The 16,233-nt window shown below is 32.0% G+C and overlaps 1 protein-coding gene across 1 annotated transcript in view; it reads left to right on the plus strand.

Annotated features, from left to right (window-relative positions):
• Nucleotides 1-5,995, plus strand: part of LOC130449441 (frequenin-1) — a 212,470-nt gene extending 206,475 nt beyond the window's left edge. Inside the window, exons 7-8 of the mRNA XM_056787257.1 lie at nt 860-971; nt 1,968-5,995. Coding sequence (XP_056643235.1) covers nt 860-971; nt 1,968-2,020 — 165 coding nt within the window. The 3' untranslated portion in view covers nt 2,021-5,995. The remainder of the gene's footprint in view (nt 1-859; nt 972-1,967) is intronic.
• The last annotated feature ends 10,238 nt before the right edge of the window (nt 5,996-16,233 follow it).

Raw genomic sequence — 16,233 nt, forward strand, 5'->3', positions numbered from 1 at the left:
GTTAAAAAAATACATTTAGGTGATTATTACTTATGACTGCTACAATAATAAATTTAACGTTTCAATAAATTATTATCGTTGAAGTTTATTGAAACTCACAATGGATGGTTTTGAAAAAAAAACTAATTGGTATTTTAATGATATTAGGATATAGTGATAGGGGTAGAACTCAATAAGGAAAGTGTAATATCTTTAATAATTCATATCCTAACCGAAATCCCATAACAAAGTCTACTGTCAATATAGCCCCTGCGATCACCCGACATGAATCCAGTAGACCATTTCCTGTGGGGTCACTTGAATAACATCGTTTATAAACAAAACCTGCCAGTATTTAGGAATTAAAAGATAGGATTACCACAGAGATAAGAATAATTGAGCAGTCAGGGATGTTGCAAAATGTATTGCAAAGTTTTAAAAATCGCATGGCTTGATGTATTGTTGTAAAGTAAATAGACAACATTTTGAACATCTGCTGTAATCGCCTTTACTGTGTGTTTTCTAAAATTCGTAATTTTTCTATTTCACAAATGTAGATCTACTTTTAACATGTGACATTTAAAGATTTGTCTTTAGTTGTTGAAGGTTTTCTGCATCATGATTTGGATAAATATTTCACTGCACCAGTTTCCTTAAACTTTTTCCCAACTTACTGACACTAGACTATAAAATATGTAGGGTGATCCATTTGAAATAACAAATTTCATTATTTTTCAAGAAAAAGGAAAGTCATTTCCGAGATAATTCATATCCCATACATAAAACTCACTCTGTATAATTTGGATATGGACGAAATATTTTGTTAATTTATAACATATATATCAGTATCACAATTCTACTGATGATTTATTTTTTTCAGGGTCAACAACCATCAGAAGACGAAAACACACCACAAAAACGAGTGGATAAAATATTTGACCAGATGGATAAGAACCACGATGATCGATTAACACTAGAAGAATTCAGAGAGGGTGAGTGAATCAACTATCTGATACATTAAAGCTTAAAGTCCAATTCATAAACTTGTTTTGATCGTCGTTGTCTTTTGCATCACTCAATAAACAATCAGAGCATACCGTCACTGCCATCATATTGTGATAGTTTACTTTCCAAAGTTTGTGGGGTGTATGTCCTTTAAAAAGTATTTAGTTATTTCACTGTTATATAAGATGGTAAAGTGTTTTGTGTCAGAAAGTATTTTTTTGAAAACAGAATACGGAAGAATTACAAATCAGTCAACACATGTACAATCGTCAACGCAGTTAAAACTTTGGAAATTGATCCCTGACCTGTGCTAACAATGTGTGTGCGACGTCAACATTCCCATAGTCTATTTTATCTTTTATAAACGCCGTTAAACGAGTGGTAAACCTGATCAGCGGTTTTTTTTTCTAACAATATATATAAGATGTTTAAAGTCAAAACTTCAAGGTAGAAAACTTAACAATAATTGAGGTTTGCTCGATAAATAATATTCATAAAGCCGTCTGTATACGAGTGGATAAATGTCAAACGGGTCCGTTCCTCAAACTGTAAAACGTTTTCATGTAATTGAAATTTACTCGAACAAATTTCAAATTGAGCTTCGTTCTAATCTATTTTTTGCATATTATTTAGTTTGATTTTGATATTAAATGTACGTCGAGAACTTGAAGACAGAATTCAATGTGACTTTAATAACCTCATACCTGATCCTCTACCATTTGAAAGATCAATAAATTTCTTAAAAAAATATATATATTTGTACTCGTGAAAATTCTTCAAACATTAATTCTAATTGATTTTTTTTAGAAATTACACTTCTAGTTATCCAATGTAATTAATCATTTTTTTCGCGATCAATTTGCTAACCTCACTTTATCATCTTCTCTTATCTCACAAAACTTTTCTTTTATCAGGGATTTTCAACAATTGAGCTACTGAATTGACCGACTGTTTTCTATATCTCATTATCCAAATGTTTGTAGGTAGTAAAGCTGATCCTAGAATAGTCCAGGCTCTCACTTTAGGCGGAGAATAGCATAAAGAAGACCAGGCAGGACCACCAGATAAAATGTGACCTGCAAACAGTTCGCCGACTAATTAATTTACGTGAATGAGCAAGTTGAGAAAGCTACGCAGGAAATATAGAATGGATTACTAATTAATTAGGAATTTGTATTTATTTTTATATAAACATATATCGTTAAATCTAAGGTATATACAAACTTTCACTTAGTGGTTTTAAAAATATGTAATAATCTTTATTTATGTTTGTTAAATTCGTTCAAATGTTATTTTTGATATTGTGGTGAGTGTGTGCCAATTAGAAAAAATAAATAAACTGTATTCAATAGTTGAAATCATACTATGGCATGATACATTTGATAACGATTTATATTTCAAATTTTATTAGATAGAAACGTACTAAATTAACCTTCCATTATTTGTTCAAGCAAGAAACTAATAATATTTCATATTTGTTTTACTGTTGTTTAAAAATGTGTCTCTAAAACCATGAATTTGATACCAAAAATTTATAGAAGAGGTTCAAATAAATGTAATACAAGCATTTGAAATTTTATATAGTTTTGAGGATTAAAAATGTACATCCCTGTGCTTAGTGACAATTTAAATGAAACCAAATTACGCTCAGAAATCCCCAAAGAGAAAGCCCCAGAGAAAAGGTATGCCTAGTTGTAAACAATCCGTCATTTTACACTTCAATAATTCAAAAATCAATTCACCAATCTATTAATAACGAAGTCCTGGTTTACATCGATAAAACGTACAGAAAAATTTCCATTTTGAGTTCGGAGGAGCATGTAAAAATAAGAAATTCTGTGAAAAACTCTCTTGATCTCTTTCTAATTTTTCGAAATTGTTTCCCCATTATTTACTTAATTATTATATTAATATACTAGTTACAATAATAGAGATACCACAAAAATTTAAAACATATTTCATTAATTTCTTACACACAAATGTGATAGTCTAATTGGAGTCAAATTTCAATCTAACTATTACAAAGATTGATTTCGAATGCTCTTCTGATAATAAAGATAACGTATTTAATTTGTGTCCAATGTGTTAGCACACATGTATATATGTATGGATTTGGGATCTCGTATACGCTTCGAACCAAAGGATCTATTGGGTCCCCATTTCTTGCTACGTTACTGGAGACCCAGAGTTAACAGCGGATCTATCCAACCTCTGTGCAACAAAATCTGAACGCCGTATTATCTGCTAGGTCTAGCGTCTTCAGATGTTGAGGCGACAGTGCTCCTATAGAACTCCTGATAGTATTGGTAGATTGTGCTTACTTAGGTCGATACATTTAGCTTACTCTGGTTATAGTTTTCCTGAATAGTCTTTGCCTATCTCAACCATGCAGTAGGTTGTGCAAATAATTGATTTTGCTCCTATCTACCCTCTTCTCCAATGCTTTTTCCATTGTTCTGTAGTTGATACCATAGAAGAGTTCGGAACCCATGAAGGGCTTGGCTATCCCAGTTTTAGCGAGCCTATCAGCTATTTTATTTCCCTTGGCTCTAGTGTGGAGCTTAAGCTCTAATGCCTGACAAGACAATGATCTCTTGTTTGCGATAGCTCCTCTCCAGATTGAACTGAATACATTTTTCAATTGTACAAATTTCGGCTTAAGAAATGCATGTTGCGCTGCCCAGGATTTCAAAGTGTTTGGTTCCAGTTCCATCTACTGTTTTTGATCCATATCCGTATACCATTTAATGGCACTTTTGTTCATTTCTTGTATGGTGTTTTTATCCTATTTGCTTTTACAGCTTATTATTGAGATGAAGTTTTTCTCGAAGCAACGTCCAAGGGTTGGTCATTATTTAGGAACGGGTTTTCTTTGATAATTCTGTCTCTAAACATTTTAAGTTATATTTTCTCTGTCATGTTTCCAATACTACGTGGACTAATCAAGTTATTTTGTGAAGCATGATAGTTGTTAACCCAACGACATCAAGTTGAGTGCAGAAGGTGCTTTATCTATGTTGTAGCTTAAAAATCATTCCTAAAACGTAATCTTTGGGAAATGTTGCTGTGATTCGAGCAGAAAAGCTCTAACGTACTTCATAGTGGTCAAAATTGGTAGATTCTAAGTGTTTCTAAAAAAGAACAACTTTTTTCGAGAAGCTTTGACATACTTACCAGTATAAATCAGACCTCCGAATTTTTAACGCTGGGGTGGATTTATACACAAGGAAGTGACGGACAATATAGAATCCTTAAGAAAGCTGAAATTAGAGAAATCTTGAATGAAGAGACTATCACCAGATTTATAAAATACTGTGGCTAGGACACATAAAACGAATGAAAAATAATAGTAAAGTTACAAAAAGTAATAGGATGGAAACCCTTAAGAGCGGCCCAAAGGAAGACCAAAAACACAATGGGAAAGTCAAGTAACAAGTGATCTGAACAAAATGGGAAAAAAATGGAGAAAAATAGGGGGAAAAGCCAAAACATACAATGAACTTTAGTTTAAAAAAAGAAAATGACTAGAACGTGGATTGACTCACCACAATAAATGAGTCAAAGACCTCTTGATTGAGCGGTTATTATTCCTATTGGAATGTACAACCGAATATATATTGCACCATACTATATATAGGAATGTGAACGTTACGCCATTATCAATATTTCTGTAAATTGTCATTATTGTGTTTTTTACTTGGTTCCAGTGTTAATTCATTGTTCAGAACAAAAAATTTTCTGTTAACTGCGTGACACACATTGTTTTTTACGTATTATTTCTATTTGCGTTTTAAAAATTTTGCATCGTTTGGAATTTACTAGACTATAACTCACGATCGAATTTAGTTTAATATTTTTCCTTCGAATTAGCCCAAAGAATATTTTGGAAATACATAATGCAGGAACTTGTTCGAATGGAACTCAAAAAATGAACCATGCCCAGAGAAAATTTAAACGTTTCCAGATATCAAGTTCACTTATTGTATTCTAGACAATTCTAGACAAACAGTTTTGTCCTTGAGATGCATAATCTAGCTTCTTAAGTCATTTATAATTTGATACACCCGTACTCTTCTAACAAGTTAAATGTATCATGCTAAAGTTTATATAGAACACATAGGAAAACCAAATTGAAACAATTTAACAGATTAACCAGTTAAAGGTTAAATGTAGTAGTATTAGTAATAATTTTACTGACTGCTTCCAACGTGAGATTTGATTATGTTGTAGCTGACTTTAATTGAAACGATACTCAAACTGATTTCCACTAACTGAATTTGCACAAAAAAGCTTTTTTTATCACGAGGCTTAACAATTATAATAAGTTACAAAAGTCAAATCTCAAATATTCTATTACGGAACAGTAGTTTATTTTCTAACAATAATATTTATCACATAAATATGTTTCCTGTGTAGATTTTTAAATCCAGAGAACAGCTCATTGTATTATGAATATTTTATCAATGTTTTCGTAAGTGTTGATGTGGAAAAGTTTCAACTTTTTTTATTATTCATATAAGTAGTAAGAGATTCAGATAGTTTTTTGACTTCTTTCTCTGTGCAATAGTGTATTTAAGTCACTTTTTATTGATTCAAAAATAGTTGAACAGAAATTATGAGCTAATGATGTTTATTTATCTTACCTACATAGTGTGTTCCAAAAAGTTGAGTACAAATGGAAAAGTTTCTTATTAACAATTTAAAAAACGAACTTATGACACAGAGTTATGGACATTAAATAAAAAAAATCATTTTGCTCACTGATTACTTAACATGCCAATACCTCTGATGATGATTAAAACTGCTCACACGGTTACGAGGAAAAATCTTCACAAATTAAGACCTCAAAGACACTAAACAAAAATTTAAATTGAACAGAAAATATCAGATAGTTCTAACAAATTTGGGGCTAAAACAGGGAGTTACTTTACCTACTTCGTTGCTCAAAATAAGGCTTGAATATATGTAAGAAGAAGAGGAATGGGCACAACGGAAACAATAAGAACAAAAATTTTGAGTCTACGCAGATGATGTGGTGATCTCAACAAGTGAAAAATAATTGAAGAAGACGTGCATACAAATGGTAATATTAACCTAGTAGTAATCAAGGAGGAGTCCAACCTCATTAAAATTTTACATCCCAAAGCACATGAAACAAAGGGAAATCTTAAAGTAAAATTAGCAACCATTACTTGAATTGATATCAAAATTTTTTTCAAGATGAAGTTTTATGGAATAAAATTCAACTTAAAATCCTTGTTTTATTTAAAAATATTTTGTATTCTTAATTTTTCTTTCCAAAACCAATAGTTGTAGAGAGAAAAATAAACACCATAATTTAGATATTTCTCCATAAATTGAATAGTAATATATAATATATAAAGCTGCTTCCTCAAATTCGCAAATACGTATATATTTTGGAAATTTACAACACATTCCTAGTTTTTTCAATTTGCCCCTACGAATGGAAGTTTTACATAAGATTTTGAAAGAATAATGCCCCTCGAGAGTACAGTCCTTCAGAATTTTGACATCAGAACCATTAACCTTACGTAAGTGAACAGGAAATATCTCATTAAGAGTACGCACAGAAATTATCACGAAAACTCATCGCGATTTGATATAGACAAAGAGAAAAACTTTAAAAAACGAGCTGGATCAAATTCATCGCGATTTGACATAGACAAAGAGAAAAACTTGAAAAAAGAGCTGGATCTATGCAGTAGAAGAATTAAATATCATAAGGAATAGAGAGAACTGGCGAAAGATAAGGAGAATATCCAGAATTCAATCATTTACAGCAAAGAAAAATTTAGTCAATCTTGGAAATATAAGAGACGCTATAAATAATATTGGATAATATTGATATCATCATTAATGAAATATCAGATAGACAGGTCATTATGAAAGTACAGAAATTATCTGGAAAATTAGAAAATTCATCGCGATTTGACATAGACAAAGAGAAAAACTTAAAAAAAGAGCTGAATCTATGCAGTAGAAGGATTAAGTATCAGAAAAAATAGAGAGAACTGGGGAAAGATAATAAGAATATCCAGAATTCAATAAAAAGAATTCCAGAGCCCAGAGCAAATTGTAGCAAAATGAATGCTTCAACACAAAAAATAGACAAATATTGAATGCACTAGCAGTAACTGTAGGAAGTAAAAGGCTTGGTTATGATGGTGTTATCATTTTTTATATACGTCCTTAGAATAATTGGTATTGTTCTCATATTTACCTAACCAACATACGGCACGATCTACAAGTAGACTTTGATGATTCAAAATACTACTTTAGAATGATACTGTTATAAGTGGCTTCTCATATTTCGTTGAAAACATGAAAGTTTTTCCAGATTTATGCTGCTCTTTTCATTCCCGCCTTAATGCTTACGAGCTAGCTACTCTCTCACATTAAGGTATTGGAAGAATAAGAAAGAACTCGAAGAATAAGGACATACACTGTGACTACTCACACTCTACCCTACTATCAATAGGTAGCTCTACCTATTCTAAAATAATTTGATTGGTCCACAATACTTCAGAATATTACATAAGAACAAAGTGATTCTTCTGAAATGTTCCATAATGATCTGAGCTTATTCTGAACATTCCAGATGTTTTTGATATTTTGTATCTCGAAATATCTAGACTGCAGAATTTTTGGCCCATATATCTCCAAAAACCTGTCTTCCAGGTAAAAAAAAAGAGATGGAGAGATACATACAATACCTAAATCGTATCAGGACTTGATTCTGGGTTTTAGCGGCATTGTACTTCTTTTTTATATTTATTGGAGATGCCTCTAGAGTTTTTCAGTAAAGAATGACTAGCAATATCAATAATGTTTAAAATATCAATATTAGATGATATTTAACTAACCAATGCAATAAGAAATTTGTCCCATTTATGACTCGTATATTTCAAAATAATAATTCTCAACAACGTCACATTCGTTGAATATTCAATAGAAACATTGAGTTGTTGTTGAAGTATTTAAACGATTGGAAACAGAGAAAGAGTTCAAAGAGTTTCTGAAGTTAATTTCCATACGAATGGTTGGGATTTTTTTATACGTTCATATCCTAGTTTTAAAGGAACTATAATTATTGTCGATATTCATCGATAAAATCGATTCTAATGTCAATTTCAAAAATTTAGTGACCTTTGTACATTTGCTTCTTTAATAATATACTTAATATAATCTTATACATACAATTGGCAATCATTCTACGAACTATGCTTGTATCTGCCAAGTAGGGTATTGAATAGGATATAAAATAAGAAATAAAAAGGACTGAACATGCTTAAATATGATTCGAATGATAAAATCAAATTCACATTGCATTTAGAAAAGCATTTACTAATTATTAACTTAATTTTAAAGGTCCATATACATCTTTCTAGAGAAAAAGAAGGATTTTAATACCGAAATGAACTCTGAACATAGATGTCAATGCTAGTAATGAAATAATCTATAGAAAGAATTATATTCGAGGCAAACATTGTATCTTGGTGCAAGTAAGTGAAGAAAATTGCTGAGGAATAGAAGAAAAACTAATAAACGGAGTAAAGGCTTTATACGAACTGACAAAAAACTATCAGAGTTTGCCAAGATATATCAAATAGGTTCGAAACAAGATAAGGAATAATGCAAGGATGTATACCAAACCCATTACTATTTACCATGGTGTTTGTTGAATGAATAAAAAGAGCAAAAAGGCAAGTTAAACATTGGACAATGGAAAACATTAAAATTGCGGAGATACTATACGCAGAAGACACGGTAGTAATAGCAGAAGATGAGAAAACCGCAAAAGAACTCAAACTTAAAAGTATACAGATAATGAATATAATACCAAGTCGATGATAATAACCCGAAAGGAGAAGACAGATATTAGAAGAATCAAATATAGAGCAGGTCAATAGCTTTAATTACCTTGGCACGACACTAACATAAAATGGAAGAATAGAACAAGAAATAAACAAGAGAACTGGAGCAGCTGGAAGATTGAATACAAATACAAATAAAAATCAAGAAGTTTGAATGATTCAGAGAGCTTGATTCTGAAACTCATGTTTACAACGGGGAAAGCATTTTTAAATTTTTTCAAGAAATTGGCTTTTATTATAAATAACTCAAAAAATATGAAAAATACGTTAAAACTGCTAGAGAAAAAGAAGTTATTTTTTTTAATTCTTTTTTTTTAACTTAACCGAGATATAACCTACCTTTTGGAGCCCTTTGAACGTTTTCCTTTGAAAAACTATGGATTTAATGTACTATTTTTGCCTAGTACATGATAAATTTTCCTATAAAATGGTTGATTACCGAGTTTAAAAATTAAGAGAGTTATACCTAAAACAAACTTATTTCAATTTCGGAGCAGATGAATTCTGGAATTTAAGTAAGGCATTTATTGGCATCGAGTAGACTTTGAAATGAAGGGAAAATAGAACTAAAGTCAATTTCATGCAAACCCATGCATCTTACTGAATTTCTTAGATGATACCATAATTTTACCATTGTTCACCGGACTATAGGCGAAAGGAAAAAGATGAGACAATTTTTTCTTGGTGATGTCTGAAGGAGACCATTTTCAAAAATAGATATGATTTTTTTAGATATGAATATAACATTTGACATATGTTCAGATTCTTCCTAAAAAATCAGGCGAACTAATATTGTTTCCTATACATTCAGATACACAAGATAATTGCGCTAGAGCAATGTCTTGTCGTTTACCACTTTGTTTTTTATAATAATTTGAAGATTGGTGACGGCGATAAAGATGAATGCCCTACCCTGAATCCTAAGTTGGGAATGATACTAGATAAACAAGCCCTACACTAAAACATCGACTTCATCTGCAAGACTGCTAAATGATATGAGACGGAAAGATTCAGGCTTTGTATATAAAAAACTACGAAGGGAAGAAAAATCCGTCCAAAGACTATGAAGAAACCTAGAAAAGAAATTAGTATGACACGTTCATCAGAGTAGAAATAATAAGCTGTAAGGTTTAGTTTGGATCTAGATGCAACTAAAAAATATTATTCCTCGAGGATATGGTGTGGTATGAGAAAATTGAGAACGACCCGTGAAAATAGGAAAGCGATTTCAAATAACAACCACAGCTAAGATAGCTTAATGAAATAATGCTAAAAGTCAATATTTTTAAAAAAATTATTAATACTTATAACATGGAAATATCATGTTCAGTCCTATCTTTAGTGTATTGTACTGATATTCATAGCTTTAGAAGCTTACAAAAGCGATTAAATGTATTATTTGTTCGATTCTACTAGAAATATTTCACAATAAATGATTTCTGGAGTGAAAATAACTGATAAATATCCTAAATCTAATAAAATCAAACTTAGGAATATTTTTTCTAATGAATTCATAAATATTGTACGTTCTGTTTTCTATGCCACTTAGTAATTATAGAATGATTTATTTGGTGTACTTATATTATTTCTCAAAGTTTATTCAAACTTTACCTAAATCAGAGTTCCCACCTATTATCATTGTCAGTGAAAGATAATTGAATAATTGATTTGAGTTTAGTTAAATGTGTAATAAAAGTGTCTCCTCAGTTAACTGAAATTCATTACGAATGCCAATCTAATTGAGAATTGCCTGCGTTTAAACTCAATTGGCACATCTGTAGAAATTATAAGAATTCGTGGCAGTTTTCCATTAATTTCTCAATGACTAATCATGTGCCATTACATAGCCGAAGTGGGTTCAAGTTACGAAGCAGATTGATCGGAGATGGTATGGTGGCATGCCTCATGCCTGGCAAATCCAATGAATTTAAAAACTTAATTGGATAATTCACACTTTTTCCACACCATTTATACAAAAAAATTAAAAAAATCAACATTTAGGCGGATGACAAATAGATGTTTTTTATTCTCAGACCTAACCAATGTGCGTGCAAAATTTCATGAGAATTGGTCAAGTCGTTTCTGAAGAGTTCAATTACAAAGACCACGACACGAGAATTTTATATATTAGATAATACAGGGTGTTTCTATATTCGACCGACAATGCTCTACGACAGAGAAATCTCAATAAATGCTCCATTTTGATATAAGAATACGATCCCTTACGGCGGCGCCTAGTTAATGAGATTTAGGGTATTCAAAATTTTAAATTAAAATCAAAAATTTGTCATAAATCAACCCTATTAACGCGCCACCGGCTGAATTTTTCCAAAGTTTGTTTATGTCAAAATATCACTTTATAAAAATAAATTTTTGATTTTGATAAAAAATTTTAAACGCCTTATATCTCAGCAACTAGGTCCAGTAAGGGTTCGTATTCCTATATCAAAATTAATCATTCATTGAGATCTCTCTGTGGTAGAGCGTTGTCGGTCGATTATAGAAACACCCTGTATAAAAATTAATCTTCTTTGAACGGTAGAGTGTCATAAACAAGATGATATTACTTTTTCAGTTGCTGTGAATGGTTGTATTTACTTTTTTTAATCGGCAAGGGATTTTGATAAAAAGGAACTACTGCACCAATTTCTTGACTCTTTTGACTTAGACCTTTTTCCAATTCCGCCCAATCGTCCTCAAAACTCACTTTGTAGTATAGTTTCCATCATCTTTTTATATCCAGGAGGAATTGAAGTGGGTGGAGTTTCTAAAATATCTATGATTTGAATATTCAACTTGATAGGATCAAGGACTTAAGCGGGCCGATTTACTAGCAGCAACCTAGCAGGCGAATAAATTTCTCTACTACGGATCCTTCGCTAAATTGTGGAATGCATGCTGTCGCATTCCATCTGTGTATGTCCACTTAGCAAATACTTTCTTCATCTGTATTGATTTTATTTTTTCTAAAGTATCAGTATTTGTAATTAATTGATTCATTTCCAATAATACTGGAATCGACGTACCATCTATTCTGTAGGAAGATGATCCACCATTAGTTTCATTTTGGAACTAGAGATACTATGAATTCTTTTCATCTCATATCGTTTGATTCAAAGCCACAGAAGTGTATTCTTCAGCAATATTTTTTCATAAAACAACGTAAATCCTAAGTCGTTTTCCAACTAAAGAATCAAATCTAGCAACTTAAAATCTAATAGTCTATATTTAAAAGTTTATTATGGCTTCCCTACCATATGTTTTAATAGTTACTTTCTTAAATATTTCCTTGTAAATCACGCGGTATTTGGTTCAAAACCATAAACACATTTTGAACAATGACGGCCGAATGCAAAATGCTGACTTAGTGTGCGTTCACATTGGCAACTCTTAAGCGGTGAGCGTCGAGCGATGCCGCTCCAGCGGTTTTAAAGAATCTTTCTGGTCATAGACCTTTAATGAATGTGTTCACATTGCAAAAGATCACCGCTCAACGTCGCACGATGCATCGCGCCTTTCGAGCTTCGATCTTATTCGCCAAAACAGTGCCTCCAGAATATACTTCAGGAACACAAGCTTATGGATTGCAAAACATCCATTACCAGTTATGAGCATTGTTCTTTTTTTTCTTTTTATTGTATTTACTATAAACGTATCATAAACATGCAAATAAAAATTCATAACTCTTACATTAGTGTAAAATACAACCTTTCTGGTAGAGAAATAGGCTTTTTAAAATTAGTTGTTTTCTTTTGATGTCGATGCTTGATTTTTCTCAGAATGTAATCAAACGTTTCCACTGATAAGTTCATGATAAAGGTGTTGGAATTTTCCATAAGCAAGTCTATTTCTATTAAGTTCATAAACGCCTTGTATTTTTTTGCTTCTCTTCAAAATTAGCCTTCGCAGTCGTGTACTTTCTATAAGTAATAATCGTTTGGATACCAAATTCATTACGTCCTTTTGGTTCGAAAGCTAGAAAATAACTAAAACGACGCTTAACCAATTTGAACAGGACAACTCGCGCGATGACATCGCAAAATCGGCATCGCTCGACGCTCACCGCTTGAGCGTGGCTAATTTGAATGCACACTTAGAAGCTTTTGATTAATTTCATCAGATGCCGAGACATAGAAGGTTTTGCGATTGTCCGATAGATGTCGTTATAACCAATTTAATAGCTAGGAGCTTTGAAGGGTATTGAATAAGGATATTTTGAATGTATTTGTATAAAAAAAACCTGAGAATCGTAAAAAATCGGACATAGGAGGTTTTGGAAGTAAGCGAACGATATGCTATTCCAATGAACAGAAGTGTACATAACCATAAAATTCATTTCAAAATATTCTACTGTGTATCTATTAATATGAATGTAAATATTTCAATAATCCAGAAATCGTTTATCACAATATACTTTTACAATACACTGTGTGCTGTTTTATATAAGACATACACTATATACTTCCTCTCAATACAAAATAATAGTTTCAAATTTGATTTGATTCCTTATAATTGTTTATATGGTAAATTCACAAACTGGAATATTTAAATTCGAACCACGTGCGTATGTTGCTCTAATTAGATAATTCCCTTAAGGTATTCTGTACTTGTAGCTAAAACAGGGCTGGCTCTGAACCTGAATGATTCTCAACTCTTTTATGATAACAGATAATTTGATGCCATGTAGAAGAAAATTGCAGAAGGACATTAGTTTAGTCAACAAGTTCAAAAACGTGACAAATATAGACAAAGGTCCTAAAAATATGAATGATAGCTCATTTGAATCGAAATCACAACTAAAAAGAATGTTTTTGAAGGATTTTTATACAGATAAAAAATTGCAATTGTTACTAACAAAATAAGATTTGAAAAAGTTGCACGCAGTTTTTTATTAAGAACTCGAAAAATATTGATACTTGAGCAATTTTGAAAGGAGCTCGTTAAAAAGGAAGAGGAAGAAATTTCCGATAGAAAAGTCTCAACTCCCAGTACTCTATATCATTATAATTTTATTTATAGAGCTCCGCGGGGTTGTTACGGCATGCGCGTAGCCTCTAAAGAGAATTCATCAGATAAAATAATTTTTTTCTAACACAAAATGTCATTTTAAAAATTTGAATAAAATTCTAGTCTCTACTCATCACTTGAAAAAAACGAGTCGCGTTGGAAAAACTCATCTCCGTTGGGATAAATATGAAAGTAACTTAGAATAATTATTAGATATTAGCTTTTATCCGCGGCTTCGCTCGCATTAAAACCATTAGATGAGGAAAAGAAATCATTTCAATAGAAAATGAATCAATATAATTGAAAGCAAGAGTTGTACTATGTTATTTTGATTAAAAATTGCTTTGACTCATCTGTAACACTTAACAATAAAGTTTTTAAAAGCTCTTCCGGTTCACTAAGTAATCGAAGTAAACTTCACCATTGGAATAGCACATTCCAACTGTTTCATTATGATATTCAACTGAAGGATTATATTGAAACCTAGTACCATTAAGTACCGACCAATCCTTACGCATGAAATTTCGACGACGCGTGGTCTGCATTATGAATTCTTCTCGCCTGCGTTTATTCTGAGTAGCTTGTCTTTCTGAACGAACTCGTACCTGAAGAGGAGTTTCAGCTGCTCTCAAAACACGTTGTCACTCTGCCTGCTGTTGTCTTCTCATTTCTGAGTGATCCGAAAATTCTTTATTTAAAAATGCCTCGGAATCAAAAGTCCCATGCAGCAAAAACTAAGAACAGAGTATGAATTAAAACCAAAGACTGAGATCTAAAATAATGAATACTAGGATTTAGGAGCAAATGTTGAAATTATACTGTTGGATAGTTGAGTAAGTTTTCTCAACTTTTTGTTGAAAATATCTAAACTGCATCAACAAACTAAGATATTTTGCGATTGCAAAAGCAGTTGCCAATAACACAAAGAGTTTGAAGGCAGTCAAACTTGAAAGTTTGCCAGCCACAGTTGATGCAGCGAGACAACATTTTTATATTTGCAAGTTCAGAAATGGTTGTCCTATGAAATGAACCCTAACGATTGGGGGTGGAAAAAGGGTGCCACTTTGGAACCTATTGAAATGACAATTCAAGCTGCTCCAAATTCGATTTTGAAGATGATTTTCGGTAACTGCACAACCGGATGTATTAGAGTTACCTGCACATGCAAAAAGAGTCATCTAAAATGTACCAGCATTTGTACTAAATGTACGACGGAAGTCTGCAAAAATTTGCCGGTGATGGTCCCAGACTGTGAAAACGAAGACGCAGATAGTGACGATGAGAGGGATGATGAGTTCGATGATTAAATAAATATATTGTTTTACCCATTTTTATATGGTGATTTCTCGAGAATTCATTTCTTTGTACCCTTCCTCAGTATTCATGAAAAAACACTTTTCCGTTAGGTTCGCTCTCTACGTTTGATTTATACAAGTTTATCTGAATTTATTAATGACAAAGATTTACGTAACTGGACTGTCAAAACTCAGTAACCACGTTTCTCGAGTTTTCATTCGTATTTCCCTCTAACACGTTTCTGGGATAACATGAGGGTTCCGTGGCCTGTGTATGGGGAGAATCAGTGCTAATAAGTTTTACTTAGTATTTTTAACAATTTTCATTATATTCATTACGCAAGAGCGATAATCTCAGATATCTGTAGAAAACCTAGAAAGACATTTTATCGATTTGGGGAGGGAGGATAGTGGTTGACATCGTTGCAAGGAATTTTTTTCTATTTTTCACGTTCGTTTTCATTCATATTTATAGCCCAAAACTGATGAATTGGAAATTTTTTAGAGAATACCCTCCAAAAATACGTTTTTGCCATTTTAAGGAGGGTAGCACCCCCCTAAGAGGGTGATAAGGTTGTTGATAAAGGGGTTAACATCGTTGCAAGGAATTTCTTTCTATTTATCACGTTTATTTTCATTCAAATGTATAGCCCAAAACAGTTAAATCGCACGTTTTTTAGAGAATACCCCCCACAAATACGTTTTCTCCATTTTAGGGAGGATAGAACCACCCTAAGAGGGTGATGAGATTGTTGGTAATAATTCAGCACAATGTGACGACCACAAATCAAAAAAAAAATCGTAGGAGCCATTTAAGTTGAACTTATGGGAAAAAATTGCTCTATTTACTGGCCTATAACCACAGAAATGAGACCTAACCTCTAAAATTCAAATAGTTCTATACTGCATATTTAATGACAAGAAAGAAAAATTAAAAATAATTGAAACTATAGTCAATTGAAACTGTATTAGAGTACTCAGGGTTGGAACTTCATTACTGGAATGCTAGAGAGCATTGAAGTAGCTAAATTGAAATTTTTGACAAAAAATAT

Source organism: Diorhabda sublineata, chromosome 10 (assembly GCF_026230105.1).
Source record: "Diorhabda sublineata isolate icDioSubl1.1 chromosome 10, icDioSubl1.1, whole genome shotgun sequence".
NCBI lineage: Eukaryota > Metazoa > Arthropoda > Insecta > Coleoptera > Chrysomelidae > Diorhabda > Diorhabda sublineata.